At 36.3% G+C, this 22,655-nt stretch overlaps 1 protein-coding gene and 1 pseudogene across 2 annotated transcripts in view; one reads left to right on the top strand and one right to left on the bottom strand.

The window, feature by feature from the left end:
- Window positions 1–22,655, bottom strand: part of LOC129463210 (RNA/RNP complex-1-interacting phosphatase-like) — a 133,897-nt pseudogene that overhangs the window by 22,849 nt on the left and 88,393 nt on the right.
- Window positions 1–22,655, top strand: part of SULT1C3 (sulfotransferase family 1C member 3) — a 94,246-nt gene that overhangs the window by 15,244 nt on the left and 56,347 nt on the right. Inside the window, exons 2-5 of one of the 2 annotated variants that reach the window (XM_055243863.1) lie at window positions 9,462–9,640; window positions 17,416–17,544; window positions 18,510–18,607; window positions 20,566–20,692. In XM_055243863.1, the coding sequence (XP_055099838.1) occupies window positions 9,469–9,640; window positions 17,416–17,544; window positions 18,510–18,607; window positions 20,566–20,692 (526 nt within the window). In that variant the 5' untranslated portion in view covers window positions 9,462–9,468. Of the gene's footprint in view, window positions 1–9,446; window positions 9,641–17,415; window positions 17,545–18,509; window positions 18,608–20,565; window positions 20,693–22,655 lie in introns of those variants that run through there. The other variant, XM_055243864.2, reaches the window with a different exon arrangement.

Here is a 22,655-nt window from a genome sequence, read left to right as displayed (position 1 = left end):
CTGACCACTTCCACTTCCTGGGTGAGAAAATGCCTTGCCCTGCTTCAGCTCATGCTCTGTGCACTGCACCCACTGTCCTGCACCCACTTTCCAACACTCCCCAGTGAGATGAACCTGGTACCTCAGTTGGAAATGCGGAAATCACCTGTCTTCTGCGTCACTCACTCTGGGAGCTGTAGACTGGAGCTGTTCCTATTCAGCCATCTTGGCTCTGCCCTGGGAATTTTCTTCTGAGGAAAATGTGAGGGAAGTATGTAACTATCTACTCAGGAACAAAATGGGAGGGAAGTTTGTGTGACTTTTTTCCCTTTGACTGACTTTTCCCTTTGGCTCAGTGACTTTGGAATTATGAGATTTTCTTTCCTTTTCACATTTTCCCCATTTTCCAAAGGGAATAGGGAAAGCAGAGCATGGAAATCATGATTCCAGATCCACCTGTATTAAACTGGTCAATCTAAAGTAGTGAAAAGTGTAGAATCTAGTTTAAAAAGAGTTTATTCAGGTGCAAATTTTCAGAACAAGCTGCCCAGTAAGCACAGATTCCAAAGAACAGAAGTCAGTGTCGTGAAGCATAGATGTTTGGGATGGTTCATATAGACAAAGTTTAGGGAAGCTTAACAGAATTCCAACATCTTTGTATGTAAAGCTTAATGCATAGTTACAATGAATTGATTAGTCAAGGTATTCTTTTTCTTTTGAGAATGGTATATTTAACATTCTACAATAAAAATGCAGCAGTCATGGAGTCTTGGGCACCGTCTAGTACAGGACAATGAAAGAGATGGTTATAACAAAGATTAGTAATTGGAAGTGTGGAGGTCTGGTCTCTACTTCTTCCTAGAAATATACAGAACAAGAATAATGAAGAAGATAACTAATCTACAAGTTAAGAAGCCAAGTAGCAAACCTGCTTTATGACTCAGCATACAGAGAGTAACTTACCTCTTGGCATAATAAATTGAGTGTCCTGAAATGTTATTTTCTTTTACATTTCCATTTTTTCTTCAAAATCTTTTGGAGAAAGCATTGGAGAAGAATCATGTATATAGCTTGTATATTTAGGTAAAAATCCCACATCATAAGCAAGGCTAATTCCTAGGAATTTATATCCCATCTAATGGGAAAAAATTGGAAAGTACCAAGGCCAAATTGTAAAGCAAACAAGGGAGAAGTGATCCTGGAAGCTGATTCAGGCTACTTGACTACCTCTTCAATCAAAACAATTATTTGAGCCACCATTATTCTCGCCTTTTCAGTTGTGCTTTGACTCAGTTGCAAACAAATATCAACAACAGTGTTGAAAAAACAGGACAAAACACAATGAATGATGGTGTAATTCTTAGAATAAGTAATAGCTTTCACTGCCAACGTCCAAAACAAGTCCCCCGCCAATTGTTTGGAGAAGGTGTTGGATCTGAAAATTTATTTATTCGGGTTTTTGTATCAGCCACTAATTTAATGATGTTATCTGATTCATCTGAGATATAGACACAAGCTTCTGTTTTTATGGTAGAGCAAGTTTCCACTTGAGCTGCAGTGAGCATGTCTAAAGCAATAAGGTTCTGTAATACTGCCTTATAAGAGCCACTTCATTATTTAATACTGAAATATCCATGTGGCTATCATTTAGGGTGCTTTGTGTATAATGGGTTAGAGTCTTGTCAAATGACAGCCTCAATACCTAGTTAAGGTACAAAGATGGAAGCTAAATCATCATATCAGTGAACACAGAATGAACCCAATGAGATTGTAAATGAGAAAAAAGTTGCAGGTTTTGATAGTATACAACCTAATCAAGCATGTGCCCACATATAACCCAACCCAAAGAATGCTGTCCTAACCATCATGGGGGAAACTGTGGCCTTAAACTAGTGCCACATAGCGAAGGGATTTCATCTGGAACAAACCAATAAATACCCAGTTGTTGTTGCATGCCAATCAGTACTTTGTAATATAGTTGTGTGGATATATCATTGTTTGGGTATCTGTCCCATATCTCTACTGCTACTGGGCCAAGTATCTTTGGTATGATTTCTCTATTCCCAGTGTAAAGGAGCAAGCTAACTGAGCTGACCAAAGCAGTGGGTAAGCTAGATGAGACTACCCCAGATTTGTGTTAAACCATTTTGAAATTGAATTATCTTATCTTTCAATTGAGACATTGTCATTCCATCTCAAAGTTGGGGCAGCGACTGTGTTAAAGCTAATGAACTCATTTCTTTTACCAAGAAGCTCTTCCCATGCCCTTAATTCTATAAAGTGTTATTAATAGGCTGATGATGTATATTATTCTTAGTCATACTAGTGTCAAGCACAAATTACTACTCTTAAGAAACATGGATATATTTCTGATATTCTATCCAATCTTGTCTTCTTTGAGAGGAGATAGCCACCATGGGAGGCCAGAACTACTAGAAAGGGGCATGAGATTACATACACAACAAGCATCTTTTTATAATCTATTAGTGTAATGCTGGGCCCATTGCTGTTTAATACTAGGCCCATTGCAGAAACACTAGCTTTGTGTGCAACAGCTAGTAATAATAAAACCAATGCGTGCAAGAAAGTATGAAAGGAAAGAAGTGTAGTGGGAGCTTGTAAAGGCAAATCTTTCACATTTGTTAAAAATTGTTAATAGTAAGCATTCGTTCAGATATAGGCCTAGTACAGTCTTGGGTTTTAGCTGTCTGCATCAGATATTGTTTTCTTATCAATCTGGTGTCGACTTATTACAAGTCTGAGGTCACCTTCTGCGGAAATAGTACACTCAGGAAATGGAGTCTTCTCTTGATGAGAAATATGGATCCCAGAGCCTATTCCTTCTAAATTAATAGCACAAGGATTAGTAAGAAGCACTTGGTAAGGGCTTTTTCATTTTGTTTCAAGAGAGTCTTTTTTTTTTTTTTTGAGATGGGGTGTCTCTCTGACACCCAGGCTGGAGTGCAGTGGTGCCATATCAGCTCACTGCAACCTCTGCCGCCCAGGTTCAGTTGATTCTTTTGCCTCAGCGTCCCAAGTAGCTGGGACTACAGACATGAGTCACCATGCCCAGCTAATTTTTTTGTATTTTCACAGAGACAGGGTTTCACCAGGTGGGTCAGGCTGCTCTCAAAATCCTGACCTCAAATGATCCACCCACCTCAGCTTCCCAAAGTGCGGGGATTACAGGCCTGAGCCTCCATGCCTGGCCTTAAGACAGTCTTTTAAAAGATGTTTCCAGTAGACAAAATCTCCTGGTTGAAGATGGAGGGCCTTGAATCCTTTGTTTCCTGGAAATCCACTAAGAAAATAATCTTTCACTAGGTTTCAATTTTTAGTTAATTGTTTCACAATGTTAAAACAATAAAGCAATATGCCTCCCCTTAAATTACAGAGTTACAGTCAAATGGAGACATCTCTCCCAATGTTAACTAATTTTTCTCAGTCCATTCCAGAGGATCTAGTTTGCCTTATTTTCAAACAGTGTATAAAGATTGAGTCAAAAAAAAACAAAACTGGAATCCAATTTCTACAAGTATCATACCAGTCCTGCAAATCCTCTTAGTTGCTTCTTAGTTTGGGGAAAAGTGAAGGCCAATATTCCTTTTATCCTCTCCAAGTGCATAAAAAAGATCTTCCTTTGATATTAGATGACCCAAATATGTTATTTGCTTTTTAAAACACTGAAGTTTTTATTTTTCCTGAGAACTTTTGTCCCTTTGAGGCTATCATAACAAGTGAATTTCATCTTCTATATATACTTGCCAACCCTCTGAGCAGAGATGCAAATCATCTACATATTGTTTCAAAATAGATTTCCTAAGGAAGTCGATATCATAGAGATCTACTTTTAATATTTGTGAAAAGTAAGTTAGGATCTCAGTGCATTTCTGAGGCATGACTTTACATGCGTGTAGTCTGTCTTCCCAAATGAAAGCAAAGAGAAGTGTCTGTCTATCCCCAGGAATTCTACAGAATACACTACATAAGTCCATCACAGAAAATAATTTGCCTTAGGTAGATATGGCAGTCAGCCACAAATATGGGTTTGGAGCTACTGGATACAGAGGAGAGACTATGTTGTTAATTGTTCTCAGATCCTGTACAAACCTCTAACCTCTATCATTTGATTTCTTTATGGGAAAGATTGAAGCATTACATGGGCTTATGCAGGAGATAAGTAGATTTTATTTTTATATAGTTAAAAACTATAGAACTCCTTCTAAATCTTCTTGTTTTAAAGACTATTGGTTAAAGTTTGGAAAAGTTTTTACTGAGTCCATTTGAATTTTGACTGGGACAACTAAGATATTTTTTCCAATATCAGTGTATGACTTTGACCACAATTGATCAGTACTACCTTTAAGAGTTTTTGTGATTCTTCATTATTCAACAATTTGATGTCCTCTATGACAACAGGAGTTGCAATTTGTGAATTTAAGAGGATCACATTCCCAAACATTTATTGTATCTGGTAATTCAATTTTGCCTTCTAGTTCTAATCACATTTCCCATTTTTTGAAAAAAAAAAGCATGGGCATTATGTAGTTCTAAGAAGTCTCTTTCTATCTAATGAATGGGGTCTGAGGAAACTAAGACAAAAATCTGAGTTCCTTGTAAAGGATCTAGCTGAAAAGCTACAGGCTAAGATTTATATGCCAGTACAGAGGTATTAGTGACATCCACCATTTGAAGTATTTGTTTGCTCCAAGGAATGAGGCCTTGTAATAAGGTGGGACACTCATCTAATTATTCCCTTGTTTCTTTTACACTCACATTTTCAGTGACTGATATCTTCTATTAGATTCCTCAAGAGAAATTTCTCTTGACAGAAATTTATACCAATTTCAGCTGGCAATCTAAACTCCTTTGAAATTTTATTTTACCCAAGGCCCAAACTATTACCCTCATTGTTCATTTCAGTAACACTTTAACCAAGTAACCTTCATTTTTATCTGAAGAGAAATCCAATGGTTACTTAACTTCTGTTAGGAACAGAGACTTCCTTTAATCATCTGATTTAATTTTGCTTGGTGATGTTTACTTTGAAAAAAAAAATTAACTCCAAAATATTCCAAACTGACTATGGTGTCACAAACTTCAATTAACCTTTGAAATTTAAATTTCTCCCATAAATTAAATTAGTTCAAATGGTTAAATTAATTGATGGAGCCCAAACCTGCCAACCAACAATAACAGAAGTATGAATATCTATTTTAATAGGAGAACTATGATTTGGAGAAGTCCACATCTTCCAAATATTTTTAAACAAAGATTACCTGACTCTAGGGGAACTCCTATAAAGTAATTGTCCAATTAGAAGACCTTCATGTGTTTTACTATTATATTACCCTAGACGATAGCCATTATTCAAGCAACAAATTGCTTCACAGGTTTGCCCATGTGAGCAGATAAACATTGTCTATGATATTGAAGGAGAATTGATGGGTAATCTTAAGCATCTGTTCAAAGATGCTTCCAGGGCATGTCCTGCCTGCCAATGAGACCACCCAGGCAGGACTGCAAATACGGGACACAGGCAGGAACCCAAACTTCCAGGATCTGAGCATAAGTGGGCTGCATACATTCTCTTTATTCTGCTTAATGTATATTCTCTGGTGGATTGAGCCTTATACTTGATGAAGGAGAGTTCCTAGAGTAATGATGGAAAGAAAAATTTTATTTTGCATTCCCAACTCGGGAAATGCAAAATGAAGCAAAACTGGCACTTGGTTCTGCTTCAAAAAATGGCTAAGCATCGCAAATACCACATTCATGGAAAAAGAGACTTTGCACCTTGAAATGAAACACATAACAAGTCACTCCACCTAGTTCTAGTGCACAAAGTAAGTGAAATTATGCATATTTCTTTGGAATGGATTGGATACAAGACAAAAGGTTGTTTCAGTATGGGGCCAGGAGGCCATCTCAGCACTGCAGCCATCCACTGCTTTTGCATATTCACATGGTCAGAATTACCCAGAGTATATTTTCAAGAATTCAAAGTCTATGAAAACTCCATTTGTAAAAAATAAAAGACTTACAGGACTTGGAAGTGCTACCAACTTCATTCCTTTTTTAAGGATTCAAAATCCCAACTGATGAATTCAATGATCGAAGACATTCTGCAAGAAAGAAACCTGTTTCACTATTTCCCAGAAAGCCCTCGAATTCATGTCCCCATGGAATCTACTTTTTTCAGAACACTGATTAACAAACTACAGATATACATTTCTCTGGATATTTTGACATATGTTTATTATTTTCTCTCACAATGAAGAATGAGGGATTAACATTTATTCAATGTCAACTACATTAAAGGCATCTTACAATGCCTTTAATGCCTATAATTGTACAAATTTTACATTTATTATGTCATTCTCACCCTAAATACTTCTTTAATCTCAATGCATAAGTTCTTTTCTGCAAACTAATATACGCCTGATTCTGAAAGTATTCCTTTTCTCCTTCCAAATGGGACAAAGAACCTCAATGTGTACAGAAAGATTAAATATTCCACATATTTACTGTATTAGTCCATTTTCATGCTGCTGATAAAGACATACCCGAGATGGGGCAAATTATAAAAGAAGGAGGTTTAACATCCACTTATGATCCCACATGGCTGGGGAAGCCTCACAATCATGGTGGAAGGCAAGGAGGAGCAACTTATGTCTTATATAGAAGGCAGGAAGCAAAGAAATAAAGAGCTTGTGCAGGAGAATGCCCCCTTATAATACCATTAGATCTAGTTAGACCCACCCAGCATCACAAGAATTCCATGGGAAAGACCTGCCCACATTATGCAGTTACATTACACCAGGTCTCTCCCACAACATGTGGAAATTCAAAATGGGATTTGGGTGGAGACAGAGCCAAACAATATCATTCCACCCCTGGCCCATCCCAAATTTTATGTCCTCACATTTCAAAACCAATCATGCCTTCCCAATAGTCCCCCAAAGTCTCAAGTCATTTCAGTATTAACTCAGAAGTCCACAGTCTGAAGTGTCATCTGAAACAAGGCAAATCCCTTTCACCTATAATCCTGTAAAATGAAAAGCAGGTTGGTTACATCCTAGATACAATGTAGGTACAAGCATTGGGTAAATACACCCATTCCAAATGGGAGAAATTGGCCAAAACAAAGGGGCTACATGCCCCGTGCAAGTCCTAAATCCAGTGGGGCAGTCATATCTTAAAGCTCCAAAATGATCTCCTTTGACTCTATGTCTCACTTCCAGGTCATGCTGATGCAAGAGGGGGGAATCCCACAGTCTTGGGCAGCTCCAACCCTGTGACTTTGCAGGGTACAGCCTCCTTCCCAGCTGCTTTCATGGGGTGGCCTTGAGTGTCTGCAGCTTTTCCAGGTGCACAGTGCAAGCTGTCAATGGATCTACCATTTTGAGGTCTGGAGAACAGTGGTGGCCCACTTCTCACAGCACCACTAGTCAGTGCCCCAGTGGTCTGTGTGATGGCTCTGATCCCACATTTCCCTTCTGCACTGCTCTAGCAGAGGTTGTCCCTGAGGGCTTGCCCCTTGCAACAAACTTCTGCCTGGGCATCCATGTGTTTCCATACATCTTCTGAAATCTAGGCAGAGGTTCCCAAACTTCATTTCTTTACTTCTATGCACCCAGAGGATCAACACCATGTGGAAACTTCCAAAGCTTGAGGCTTAAACCCCATGAAGCCATGGTCCGAGCTCTGTGTTGGCTCCTTTCAGCCATGGCTGGAGCAGTTGGGAAGCAGAGCACCAAGACCCTAGGCTGCACACAACACAGGACCCTGGGCCCAGTCCACAAAACCATTTTTTCCTCTCAGACCTCCAGGCCTGTGATGGGAGGGGCTGCCATGAAGACTTCTGACATGCGCTGGAGACATTTTTCTCATTGTCTTGGAGATTAACATTCAGTTCCTCATTACTTATGCAGATTTACACAGCTGGCTTGAATTTCTCCCACAAAAATGAGATTTTCTTTTCTATTGCATTGTCAGGCTGCAAATTTTCCAAACTTTTATGCTATGCTTCCTTTATAAAACTGAATGCCATTAACAGCAACCAAGTCACCTTTGAATTCTTTGATGTTTAGAAATTTGTTCCACCAGATACCCTAAATCATCTTTGTCCAGTTCAAAGTTCCACAGATTTTGGGGACAGGGGCAAAATGCCACCATTCTCTTTACTAAAACATAGCAAGAGTGACCTTTACTTCAGTTCCCAACAAGTTTCTCATCCCCATCTGAGACCACATCAGACTGGATTTCATTGTCCATATCATTATTGGCATTTTTGTAAACGACATTCAACAAATTTCTAGGGAGTTCCAAACTTTCCCACATTTTTCCTGTCTTCCTCTGACCCTCCAAACTGGTCCAACCTCTGCCTGTTACCCAGTTCCAAAGTCAATTTTACATTTTCAGGTATCTACAGTAGCACCCCACTCTACTAGTACAAATTTATTGTATTAGTCCCTTTTCATGCTGCTGATAAAGACATATCAGAGACTGGGCAATTTAAAAAATAAAGAGGTGTAACAGACTTAAGTTTCCATGTGGCTGAGGAAGCCTCACAGTCATGGCATAAGACAAGGAGCAGCAAGTCATATCTTATATGAATGGCAGCAGGCAAAGAAAAAAAGAGCTTGTACAGGGGAACTCCCCCTTATAAAGCCATCAGATCTCATGAGACCTCTCCACCACCATGAGAACTCCATGGGAAAACCAGTCCCCACAATCCAGTTACCTCCCACTGGGTCCCTCCCACAACACATGGGAATTGAAGATGAGATTTGAGTGGGGACACAGCCAAACCATATCATACCCCAACTTAATTCCAACTTTCCAGAGTTAGTAGACATGAGAGTTTTGGGGTACATGGGTACATGAGAGTTTTTATGCTGTAACCCATGGCTGATATTTCAAAAATGATTCCATGAATGAAAAAAAATACTACATAAAATTATGTTGTTTGAAGATTTTCCCTGTGGAAACTATTCAAGAAAATAGAGTATAGAATGTTCCTTAAAACCATTGTTTTGAATTTTCTTCAATGTAATGGTCTCGCTTCTAATTGTACAAAATAATATCTTAAAGACAATGAAGCAATATATGACACATAACCCATTATATTCCCTATTAACAGGTAATATGGTTGTTAGGTCATGCAGTAGAAAAAAGACTATTTGAATATAAATCTCAGCACCAACAGGTATTGATTATTTTACTTTTATCAAATTACTTAAACTTATAATGACTTAAGTTTCCACATCTAGAAAAGAGAGGAAATAATACCTGTTTTATGTGGTTGCTATGAAGATTAAATAATTAAGGTACTTAGAGTAAGTTGTTAGCATGTTTTATGTTAGCTTTCACTTATTTTATATTATTCCAATCAATGGCAGGAAGGTGATAACCCATACTATGAGCCATAAAACTACATTTTAAAAAATTTTAATTAGAATTAATCATACCCATCCCAGATTCCCAATGGCGAAGATTGAGAAAAATGCTCCCACTATGGAAAAAAAGCCAGAATTATTTAACATCCTGGAAGTAGATGGAGTCCCTTTGGCAGTATTATCAAAAGAATTGTGGGATAAAATCTGTAATTTCCCAGCCAGACCTGATGATCTTATCCTGGCAACTTACCCAAAGTCAGGTAAGTGTTTCAGAATATAAAAATATTCAATATTTTCATGTGAAATTACTGCATAATCTGTATTGATCAATGAAGCATGATTGGGATTTGGAGAGAAACAATTCCTCATTATGGAGATCTGTTCTTTGGTGTTGCAGGACATTTAGCATTCCTGATCCTTAGGGCAACAATTTCCAACAGCACTCTCTGAATATAACAGAAAAGATTTCTAAATGCCTTGGGAGTAGGACAGATAATGCTCCCATTCCAGAACCCATAGCATACATCAAATATAAGGTCAATAAATTGAAAGACATATGGCCTTTTTAAACATCAACCCTCAAGGCAGCCTGCTAAAAACATGTCATACTCCAAATATTAATCTATTATCCCAGATATTAAACACAAATTGATTTTCTAATCTTCTAAACTTCTTGGAGGATGTCAGTCACAAATTTTCTGTTCTGTACCAAATAAATGTCATTCAAGGAAGCCCAATGATTGACCTTGATTTAAAATGCCTTAGATTTCTAATTCTTCTCTAAAAATTCCTAGACTGGAATACATCCTAGTAACAATGGGCACATCTAATGCCCAGAGCTCACTTTTGATAGGTCATTCTCCATTAGAAGGAACCACAGCTATTAGGAGAATTGTTGATCCCCCTCTTGGGAATAGAATATGCAAGGTGAATGTACTACATCTTCTTTTTGAAGGAGTAAGTGATCAGTATATATTTCCAGAATTGTTTGTTTTTATTAAATGTCTGTAAAAAATAAAGCACACAAAATAACCAGAAAAAATTAATGGGGACACGTAGAAGAATACAAGAACCAATGTGAAGGGGCTCACAATGGCCACATTTGGCACAGTTTGAGCATCCAAAAGAATGATCTCTAACTGGTTAGGAGAACATTAAATAAAAACCTCCTGTTCAGCCATGCTGAAGAGACAAGATTGGATGTGTACTCTGGTGATAATCAAAAGGAAAACTGGACAAAATATATTAAACCACTGGTTTCTGACCTTGGATGACAATTGTCTCAGACTTCAGTCTGAAGATGCTTTCTGAACAGGTTTACTTATAGGGAGCAAAAGAAAGAGTTATAACAAACTCATTGAGTTCAACAGCCAGATATAGGAGTTCTGAGAGGTTGAAGTGGCTGCTATTTGCAGGGAACAGCACCAGAGAGAATGAACTACACAAATAAATATCTTTAGATATCTTTAGAGAGGACCCTTTTAGTCTATTGTTGAATGGTAGACTGCACTTGCGTAGAACCCAGCTCCATAAGATTAGTCAAGGAACTAACAGAAAACTATTAGTCATATAATTCCTAGAGATTATACAAAGTTGAGAGACTTCTGTGCTCCAATCAGGATATGATGGGCAGAATTTTGGTCCCCATGACACTAGTCCTCTGTTATTACATCTGCAGTTATTTCATATTACATTCCCAAAGAGATTTTGCAGCTGCTATTAAAGTAACTAATCAGCTGATATTAAAATAGGGAGATTATCTTGGACTATCTGGATGGACCCAGTGGAATCACGTGAGCTCTTCAAAGCAAAGAGGAAGTCAGAGAGATGTGGCAGAGGAGAAAATCTGAGAAATTTAAAGCATAACAAAAGTTTAATGCATGATTATAGACTAAAAGATGAGAAGAGAAAGTATCAATGAAACAGTTATCTCAATACTGCAGCCACAAGCAACTGAATTCTGTTGGCATCTAGGAGCTTGGCAAAACACCCTGAAGTCCCAGATGAGAATGGCAGCCCTAGCTGATACCTTGATTTTAGTCTAGTGAGACCCTAAACAGAGGACCAGCCATGTTAAGCCCAACTTCTAACCTACAGAAACTGTGACCTAATATTCAGGTGTTGTTTTAACATATTAAATTTGTGGTAATTTGCTACCACAAACTTTTCAACCTGGAATTCCATATACCCAGTAAAAATTATATTTTAAAATATTACTTAAAAATAAAGGTCAAACACTTTTTCTCAGATAGAGAAAAGCTGAGAGAATGTGTTGCCAGCATAGCAGCACTAAAAATAAATAAATAAAAAGTTATGTTAAAGAAATTTCTTCAGTGTAACAGAAAACGACACTAATGAAAATATAGATCTGTTACACAAAGGAATAAGGAATGTCAGAAATAATAAAAACATGAGAGAATATAATAGACAATTTTTCTCATTCTTAAATTTCTTAAAGGATAACATGTTACAGAGTTTATAACATATGTGCAAACTTACATTAAATGCAAACCATCAAGGTTAGTGCTTTCCATTTTTTCCCCAAATTATTGTTGCCTAACCTAAAGTTCGAAGCTATTCTCCTATCTATACTTCCATAGTTTTATAGATTTAATTTTAATTTTTTGAGGTCTGATGCATTGCACTTTGACTTTTTTGCATGTGGCACCAAGTGTCAATTCTTTATGTCTAACCTTACAACAATGTCACAGTCTTTTGAATGCTGAAGCTGAGTTAAATGTCATGAAATCAGCTAATATAAACCCTGCCACTTTACTCTTTCTATCAAAACTATTGGCTTCTAATGACATTTATATTTTCATATAAATCTTGGAATCAATTTGTCAGTGTGTGATTGAGATTGAATTGAATTTATAGATCAATTTTGAAACAGCTGATATCTTAAAAATATTGATTCTTTTGATCTATAGATATGGTATGCTTCCTTATTTATTTAATTCTTATACAACTTCTCTCATAGTGTTCTCACTTTCAAATCGTCCACAGCTTTGTTAAATTTATTTCTGAATATTTCATGTTTTTGGGTGCCATTTATTTTATCAGTGGTATTTTTAAAATGTCATGTTCCAATTGTGTGTTGCTGGAATATTGAAAGATAATAGAGTTTTGTATATTGACTGCATATCTTATTGTGACCTCACTAAATTTCCTTAGCAGGTTAAGTGACTTTTTTTTTTATTAAGCTCCTTAGTATTTTAGAAATCTATGATGTTTCCATTACATTATTAAAAAATGTGGATTTTTCAGTGAGATACCATCTCACACCAGTTAGAATGGCCATCATTAAAAAAGCAGGAAACAACAGGTGCTGGAGAGGATGTGGAGAAATAGGAACACTTTTACACTGTTGGTGGGACTGTAAACTAGTTCAACCATTGTGGAAGTCAGTGTGGCGATTCCTCAGGGATCTAGAACTAGAAATACCATTTGACCCAGCCATCCCATTACTGGGTATATACCCAAAGGACTATAAATCATGCTGCTATAAAGACACATGCACACGTATGTTTATTGCGGCACTATTCACAATAGCAAAGAGGTGGAACCAACCCAAATGTCCAACAACGATAGACTGGATTAAGAAAATGTGGCACATATACACCATGGAATACTATGCAGCCATAAAAAATGATGAGTTCGTGTCCTTTGTAGGGACATGGATGAAACTGGAAAACATCATTCTCAGTAAACTATCGCAAGGACAAAAAACCAAACACCGCATGTTCTCACTCATAGGTGGGAATTGAACAATGAGAACTCATGGACACAGGAAGGGGAACATCACGCTCCGGGGACTGTTGCGGGGTGGGGGGAGGGGGGAGGGACAGCATTAGGAGATACACCTAATGCTAAATGACGAATTAATGGGTGCAGGAAATCAACATGGCACATGGATACATATGTAACAAACCTGCACATTGTGCACATGTACCCTAAAACCCTAAAGTATAATAAAAAAAAAATAATAAAAAATAAAAAAAATAAAAAATGTGGATTTTTTAGAGGTCTCCCTTATCAAGTAGAGGAAGTTCCCAATTTGAACTTAATTTCCTCTACTTTTTAATCGTGGTATGTTGAAACTTTATTTATTGTAGATCTTTCATATACCTACATATGCATAAACATACCTGCATGTATAAAATGCATAAAATTCATTTAAAAAATCTCTCTTCAAGTGCTACTTTAACTGCTTCTCACAAATTGTAATAGGCTGTTTTTATTATCATTCCATTCATGGTATTTTTTAGTATCCTTTAGAGTCATATGTTATTTAGAATTATATTGCTGAATTTCTAAATAATTGTGAATATATTTCTGTTGTTGATTTCTAATTTAATTCCAATTGTATTCAAATAGCATGTTCTGTGTAATTCCAATTATCTTAGATTTATTTGAGAATTTTTGTTTAAATCCCATCTTATGGTTTATAGTTTTAAACGTTTCATATGCACTTGAAAAGAATGTGAGTTCTGGTACTGTTGGGTAGAATAGGATTTTTGAGTGTTCTAAAAATGCCTTTAGGTCAAGCTGGCTGATAATATGGTTAAGGTCTTCAATTTTCTACTTATTCTAGCAATTATTGAATGAGAAGTATTGAAATATTTAATTATAATTATTAACTTGTCTATTTCTCCTTTTAATGTTTACATATTTGCTTTACGTATTTGGAAGCCCTGTTATTTAAGTATGCACACATGCAGGAATATTTTGCCTTGATGAATTAACCTTTTTATCATTATGAAATGTTTCTCCTCATCCTTAGTAAAATACTTGTTCCCTTATAATATAGTTATTCCAACTAGTTTATATTTATTATTTGTATGGTACATATTTTTCTATTCTTTTACTTTCAGCCTATCATGGTTTATGTGTAAAGTACACTCTAATTGGGCTTGCTTGTAAAAGTCTATTTAATAAAATAGTTCTCATTTATTCACAGTTTTTCATTCTGTGGTTTCAGTTATCTGTAGCTAATTGTGGTCTGAAAACATAAAATGAAAAATTTCAAAAACAATTCATACATTTTAAATCACATGTTGCTTTGAGTAGCATAATGAAATTTTGGGTCACCATCTCCATCCCTCCTGGGATGTGACTCATTCCTTTGCCTGGCTTCTATGTCACCTGCTCATTAGTAGCTTAGTAGCTATCTAGTATATTAGATTGACTGTCATAGTATTATAGGGCTTGTGCTCTTGAGCACCCTCATTTTACGTAATAATGGTCCTAAAGTGCAAGAGTAGTGATGCTGCACTTTTCTATAAAGATTATATTTTATTGTTATTTGTTGTTAATCTCTTACCATTTCTAATGTATAATTAAATTTCATCATAGTTATGTATAACACATAGTGTATAAAATGGTACAGTCTAATTTCAAGCATTCAATGTGGGTGCTGAAATATACCTTTTGCAAATAATTGGGAACTAGCCTATGATTATCTGCATAATTGACTGTAAATCTACCACCTTACTATTTATTTTCTATATTTCCACCTTTATTCCTTTGTTACTCTTTTCCTGCCTTTTTTGGATTGACTGTTTTTCAGAATTCCATTTTGCCATTTCTGGTAATACCTCTTGGTTTTATTTTTCTAACAGGTACCCTAGGGTTTACAGTACGCATCTCTATCTTATCATAGTCTATGTTTAACTAATATTATATTATTTTGTGTGTTATGTAAAAAGTTTACAACAGTATTTTTTTATTCTTTCTTCTGTTCCAAGACTTATTTTGGTCTAAGTTCAATATAAATTAGACTTCACCAAAGTCTAAAGACCCAGTTAAAAAAATAAAAATACGTGACACAATTGGAGAGAAAATATTCACAATACATATATCTGGCCAAAAGGTATAAAGAATTGTTACAACTGAAAACAAAAAAACAAAAAAAATGTGTTAAAGTGGGCAAAAGATGTAAAAACTTATCACCAAAAAAGCGTCACTATTAAGCAATAAACACAAAACAAGATACTCCACATCATTTATCATGAGAAAATGTGACTTAATACTATAATGAAATACCACTGCACACCACTTCAAATGACTAAAAACTTGAAAATATCAAGTGTTGATAAGGGCACGGAGCAACTGAAATTCCCATGCACTGTTGGGGAGGATGTAACATGGTATTAATGTTCAACAGTTTCTTATAAAACTAAACATGCACCTAACACACAACCCAGCAATTCCAATCCTGGAGATTCGCCCCCACGCCTAAAATAAAAATCTATTTTCATCAAAAAACTTGTACACAAATATTATAGCAGACTTATTCAAAACTAGCCCAACACTGAAGAAAACCTAAATTTTTATTATCATATAAATGAAAAAACAAATCATTGCTTATCCATAAAATTGAGCTGTTCTCAGTAATAAAAAGAACTACAGATATATGCAAGAACATAAATGAATCCCAAAATAAAGAGGGTGTGTGAAAAAATTCAGACACATGAGGACATACTGTATGATTTCATTTATATGAAATTCAACAACGTGTAAAACTAATTTATATTGACAAAAAAATAGATCAGCAGTTTCATGGAGTCAGAAGTGAGGAAAGGAATGACTGACAGCAGTAGACACAGGTTCTACTCTTTACTATGGTAATGGCTACATACATTTGTCAAATTTCATTAAATTCTACACTTATAATAGGTTCATTCTATTCTATGTAATTTTTACCACACTGAAGTTTATTTCAAAAAACATGACTCCATAATGATGAAAAAAAGAAAAAGACAGAAAAACTTACGTATTATGATTAAAGATAACTATTATTCATCCCTTAGACTAAAAAGAATTAGTTAAGAAAAAGAATTTAGAGGAATTGTAGTTCTTCCCTAATTTATGAAGGAAAGCTTTTTATATGAAGATCTACCTAATAAATAGAGAAGTGATGAGATTAGAAAATAAACAATTTGAAACCCACAATAAAAATTAGATAAAGTAGGATCATTAATGTATGAATCCTAAAATACTTAGACAAAATCTGAGGGTAACTGGCTGCTCACATGGTACTGAAATGTCACCATACAGTTTCATTCCTAAAACCAAAAGGAAATATGGACCTGTACAATGAGCAACCTGGTGGTCACCTACAAAACTGGATGATGAACAGTAGTATCACTAGCAGTGAGGCAATCAGACATATGTACATCTTGTCATGATGCAAGAAGTACCAAGCATTGCCTGAGAAATCTGCCAAAAATGTTCACCAGAACTTAACCAAGACCTGGATTCCAGCTTATGGCAAATAGAGGAAACAGAGGAACAAAAATGTACTGTGAAGAAATAATCAGACAAATCCAGAATGTGTGGAGTACTACAGGACAACTGGCTGATCTGTTCAAAAATCAATGTCAAAGAAGAACAAAAATCAGTGTCATGAAGAAAAAATATGGAAGAATGATTCTAAGCTGAGACAAAAAGGGCAGCAAAAGTAATGCAGCCAATACATCTTAATTGGGAAAAAGTGATTAATAACATTATGACACAATTTTAAAAAGTTAATATAGTTTGAGTATCTCATGTTATTAAGGATTTATTATAAACTAGATGTGATGAGAAACATTGAGTAACCATGATAAAAAGAATGTCATATTGGGAGATACAGCATTTTTAGGCATGAAGTGTCATAATATAGGAAACATAGAAATGGTTCACTCAAACATGATAGCTGAGAAATTAAATACTAAAAAGATGTTTGATTGATAGATGTATACATACATATATAGATGCATAGATACATAAATAGATACATAGAGAGATGACAGATGATAGATTAGATGATAGATGATAGATAGATAGATAGATAGATAGATAGATAGATAGATAGATAGATAATAGATAGATAGATAGATGCAGGTATAATACAACAGTTTTCATTTTTGCCTTGACAACATTTATTTAATTTTAAAGTGCTCACATGTTGCTGCCTTTCTTCAAAATACTCAATAGCTTAAAATGAAAGTTCAGTTGACCAAAATTAAAGAACTATTTCAAATATTTTCAGGGACACATTGGATGCAAGAAATTTTAGACATGATTCAAAATGATGGTGATGTGGAGAAATGCAAAAGATTCCCTTCTCTAGATAGACACCCTTTCCTTGAACTGAAATTTCCCCATAAAGAAAAACCAGGTGAGTAATAAGCACCAAGACAGAAAGGACTTTCACTGCAAGATTCCAGAGCAATGTGTACTGTCTTTGACAGAGCTTCCGTGGTAGCCAGAGGTAGCCTGTGTCTTTCATGAGGTGAAATTGATCACAGGCCAACGAGTCAAACCCTAGATTGGGTCTTCAGGGCTTCCTCCTGTTCTTAGCTGGTGGCCTTTAGCTTCCCAATAAGATTTTCATTCTCTTTCTCATATTTCTCCTTTCCAATGTTATGATAAAGAACTCTCCCTCTCCTTTGTATTCTCCTTCATATGTTTGAATCAGTAGAAAGGCCAGAAATCAGCAATCAGCTATTGTAAAAGGACAGGTGTGATTTCTGATTAAACAGGAGGAGAAGTAGGGGGGATATACCATGGACATTCCCAGAATTAATTGTGGGAGCTAAAAAGGTTTCTTCAGAGTGTAAAACCTGGTGAATAACATGAAATAAAGACAGACCTCTTAGAAGGCTTTCAGAAGGAAAAATCCTTTACATGTGTTTGGGATAGACAGCTATTGTCTTCCATGAAAAAAAAAAGTGAAAATAAATGAAACCACTCTTTAGATGAAGACACAAATGTAAATTCAAAGATTTTCCAAGAATGGCAGCCTATTGTAAAAGGATGGGTGTGATTTCTGAGAAACAAAAGAGAGAGAAAAAGAGAAAGGAAAAGAACAATGATATATCATAAACATTCCCAGAATTCATTGAGGGTGAGAAAGAGCTTTACTGAAAGTCTAAAAGCTGAGAGAATAAGAGGAAATAAGCAAAAGTCTCCTAGAAGGTTAGGCAGGATTGGATGCTTTGTATTCCTTGTGGATAAAAAATTACTATTTCCAATGAATATAAAAAAAATGTAATCACTCTTTAGACAAAGATAAAAATGGAATTGAAGTATTTTGGCAGAGTGGAGTGGCAAGAATAAAGAATACAAATTGTTTCTTGCTAGATTTGGAGATTGCTCTTGAAATGTCCTCACCACGACTGATAAAAACACATCTCCCTTCACATCTGATTCCCCCATCTATCTGGAAAGAAAACTGCAAGGTAAAAAGACTGGGCTTTTCAAACTTCTCTTAGTCTGGTGATATAAACTATACAACTGAAGATAATTTTTAAAATAATATACTTTGAAAAATATTTTACAAAATGTAATTTGCTATTTTTCTTAGACAAAGTACTTAAAATCAAGGATCACATAAATTTGAAATCTGCAAACATCTGTGTTTTCTACAATTCTTTTTCCTCTAATCCTATTTCATGAAAAATTCTTGGTCAAATTTTCCAAAATTGAATCTGTGTTGCTACAAATCAGAGTGGATTGGGAGCTAGAATGGAGGGAAACACATTTAAAAATAAAACCCTGTTGCTTTGCTCTGCCAAAGTACTGGAAGATGCTCTCCTGGCCTCAGACGCAGAAGTATAGAATCTGCTCCTTGTCAAGGCTTCTACACCTCCATAATCTACTCAGTAGACTAAGCTCAAACCTGTCTTCATTTTTATCCCCCTCACCTCTATGTCTGATCTGTCACGAAGTCCAGTTCATTCTTCCCATCCTTCTAATCTGTGCACTACACTGCATCACTACCACCTGTACCCAAGTCAGCTCACTGCTATCTTTAGCCTCTCACTTTGTTGGCCTGCCTCTAGACCTGACCCCTCCAACCCCTCCTCTCTGTAACCTCTATTCTTCCTAAGACACAAATCTGACTAAGGCATTTCCCTACTATAAACATTTCCACAGTTGGATGAAGATGCCTCCATTCCTCTATATGACTTCCATGCCCTTGACAGTCTGCACCCTGCTTCAGCTCCTCCCCCAGTGTCTTCCCATTCCCTGATCCTCACTACAGTCCTCCTGAAATCCTGCAGGTCCTTTCACACATGGAGCATCCACACACCTTCCACGTGCTCCCACCTGATTTACACATCTCCTCACTTGCCTAATTCCTACTTGTTCTTCCAGTCTTTTCATAGAGACCTCCTATAGGAAGCTTCTCTGTCCCCATGGCTGGGTGAGTTTCATGTATCTATACTGGCAAATCTGTGCATGTGTATGCCTTATCATTTCGTTCACCACGTTGCATTATAATTTTCTCTCTTCTTACCTCACTGATCAGACTGTGAGCTCCTGACAGGCAGGGACTTGATCGTGCCCAATTTGTCAAGCTAAACAGTGTCCGGCACATAGGAAGTGTTAACATCTCTGTTCTGCATTTGTAGACTGAACAATACTGAATTTCCAATGGTCACGTCACCATGTCCCTCTGTCCTAACAATGTCAGATATATATCATCAGCAAAATCACTCTAATCTTTGAGAACCGCTGTCTGAAACATTCCTCCATGTGAGTCTCATACAAATATCATGGAACTAGATCTGGACTCAGTGTCCCAATTTTTGTGACAAGGCCTGACCCACTCATGTACTAAGCATGAATTAGTGGGAGTCCCTCCAATTCTCTGAAGGTCATTTACTTCTTCTATTGAAGGATAACACCTGTTCTCTCCTTACCTAACACTAATCCTAATAGGAGCCAAATAAGATGGCATGCATCAAAATGTTTTCTCACTCTCTAGTCTTTCCCCTGTTGTGAATCTGGAAAATTTCTTTCAACTCACTGAGACACAGCTGAAACTCACCATTTCATGGCCCATTCCCTGAATGCCCAGGAATGCTTCGTTACTGGCTCTATGACTACTCAGCATATCACATCATATTCCAACCATGATTGACAGTGCTGTCCTAATAATGTGTTCATCTTAGAGTGGTTCCTCATAACCACTCTGAAGTGGGATACTCTCGTTTGTCTTTGTGTTCTCCATGGGTATCAGGGTTGCAGAGTCAAAAAGACTCCATTTATTTAATGTTTTAATTCTTAACTAATGTATCTAATGCTATAAACTTATAGGATATAGTTACCATTATATTGAAACACTCACTTAGAGTATTTCATGTCAGCCTATTTTTCTCTCCATGGCTTCCTTCCCTCTCCTTGATTTCAGATTGTCTATGTGGCCAGAAATCCCAAGGATTGCCTGGTGTCCTACTACCACTTTCATAGGATGGCTTCCTTTATGCCTGATCCTCAGAACTTAGAGGAATTTTATGAGAAATTCATGTCAGGAAAAGGTGAGTTTAAACTGATTTATTTTGGTGCCCTCTTTCAGGAGACTCTAACAATAAGCACCTCTGTAAACTGGAGGAGAAAGTTACAAAAGGCTATCCTGATTGAGGAGGTCCTATCTTGATTATCTGGGACTGGAGAAGCCAGGTAGAAGAGGTATTTTTCCAAAACTGAATATAAATGTAAATTGAGGTCAGCTGGGGTCATAAGTTTTGAGACAAAGGTAAAAATCCCCAAATCCTTGACTTGAGTTTCAAACAATCAACTTCAAAATAAGAAGAGGCAACATTTCCTATGGAAAGACCTGGCAGTGGGAAGGCATGAGATGATATCCTGCGGTTTCATCTAGCAGTGTTATTGGACGGTCAGGCCACCATGTATAGTTACAAAAGTCATACACTGCACAGCCACAGAGAGCCTTTCCCATAGGTAATAGTGCACAATCTTAGACCTGTTCACCTGCAGGAACCTCACATTAGAATTAGCAGCCATGACCCCTCATCTGCTTACTAACAAGATCACACCTTCCAGATAAGTAGTGAACACATTAGGGCCACACTTATCAAAATAGCAATTGACTAGATTTGACCAGGTGTCAAATCAGATTTGCAAGGATCTCAAACCTTTCACAGAAGAAGAATATCTCATGAAAACAACAATCTCTAGACAGAAGAAAGACAAGATGGCTACATAAAGTGATTTAGGATGTAAGGACCATCTCTACATATTTGTATGAGCATTAATGCAGAAACATGATTATAGTATTTCATTATAACTGCAGTGAGCAGAACCTAGACAAATGGACAAAAATTACACGGTGTCTCCACCATTTCATTAACGTCTCTCAAATAATTAAAACTTCCATAAGCAAAGTGGGTGAGTTGTGATGCTGAGAGCTCCCAGTCCTTGAGCAACCTAACTATCCCTGAGCAAGTGTGTTAGGGACCTGAGCTTCATTATAACCAGTCCTGACATATTCATATTCATATTCTTTTGAGGAAAAAGAAAAATCAAAATGAAGTGACTTCCACAACATGACCTGAATAAAAACAGATATCTGGAAAAGTGAATAAATAATAATTTCTGTCAAGCATGTCTCTCCAGTGAATCAAGAGAGATAACCTCATTAGGACATTTTCTCTAGAAACATAAATTAAAACGGACTGACAGATGGAAATAAGAAAAATAACAAATCTAGATAGGACTCCAGGTGAATAGATTTCCAATATTTATGCAGAGAAGTTTTGAGAGCAGGAAAAGTAGGAGGAAGCAGAGGAAGAGAGGATCCCAGCTTCTTTTCTTATATGATTTTTTCCCAAGGCCTGCGTTTTGTTATGTTTTTTGTGTCAACTTGGCTGGATTGTGACACCTACTTATTTAATCAAACAACAATCCTGTTGTTTCTGTGAAAGTGCCAATTGTGTAGTTGTGATTTACATCTATAATCAGTTGACTTTAAGAAAAGGAGATAATGTTAAATATTAATAATATGGGTGGTTTTTATGCAATCACCTGAAGGTCTTAAGAGATAAAAAACTCAGGTTTCCAAAAGAAAGGATTCTGCCTCAAGGCTGTTATGTCAAATCTTGCCTGATTTTCCAGCATCCCCTACAGATTTAAAACATGCCAAGACCCACAATTGCAGGAGCCAATTCATTTAAATAAACCATATATACATAATATACATTATATATGTACATTTATCTATATATACATATTACATAGCCATTGCTTAAAATAAATTATATGTGTACACATATATATTATGCACATATATAAAACATGCACACACATACATATACATGGATGAGTCCCCTTTATACTTGGTTTCCCTTTCTGCAGTTTCAGTCACCCACAATCAACCCTAATCCAAAAATATTACAGTATTTCAAGAAAAGAAGGATAGAGAGAGGGAGATTACATTCACATAGATGCGAATATATTAGAGAATATTGTTATAAAAGCTCT

Source organism: Symphalangus syndactylus, chromosome 14 (genome assembly GCF_028878055.3).
Source record: "Symphalangus syndactylus isolate Jambi chromosome 14, NHGRI_mSymSyn1-v2.1_pri, whole genome shotgun sequence".
In the NCBI taxonomy this organism is placed as follows: domain Eukaryota; kingdom Metazoa; phylum Chordata; class Mammalia; order Primates; family Hylobatidae; genus Symphalangus; species Symphalangus syndactylus.
This window is presented reverse-complemented; position numbering and strand designations above follow the sequence as displayed.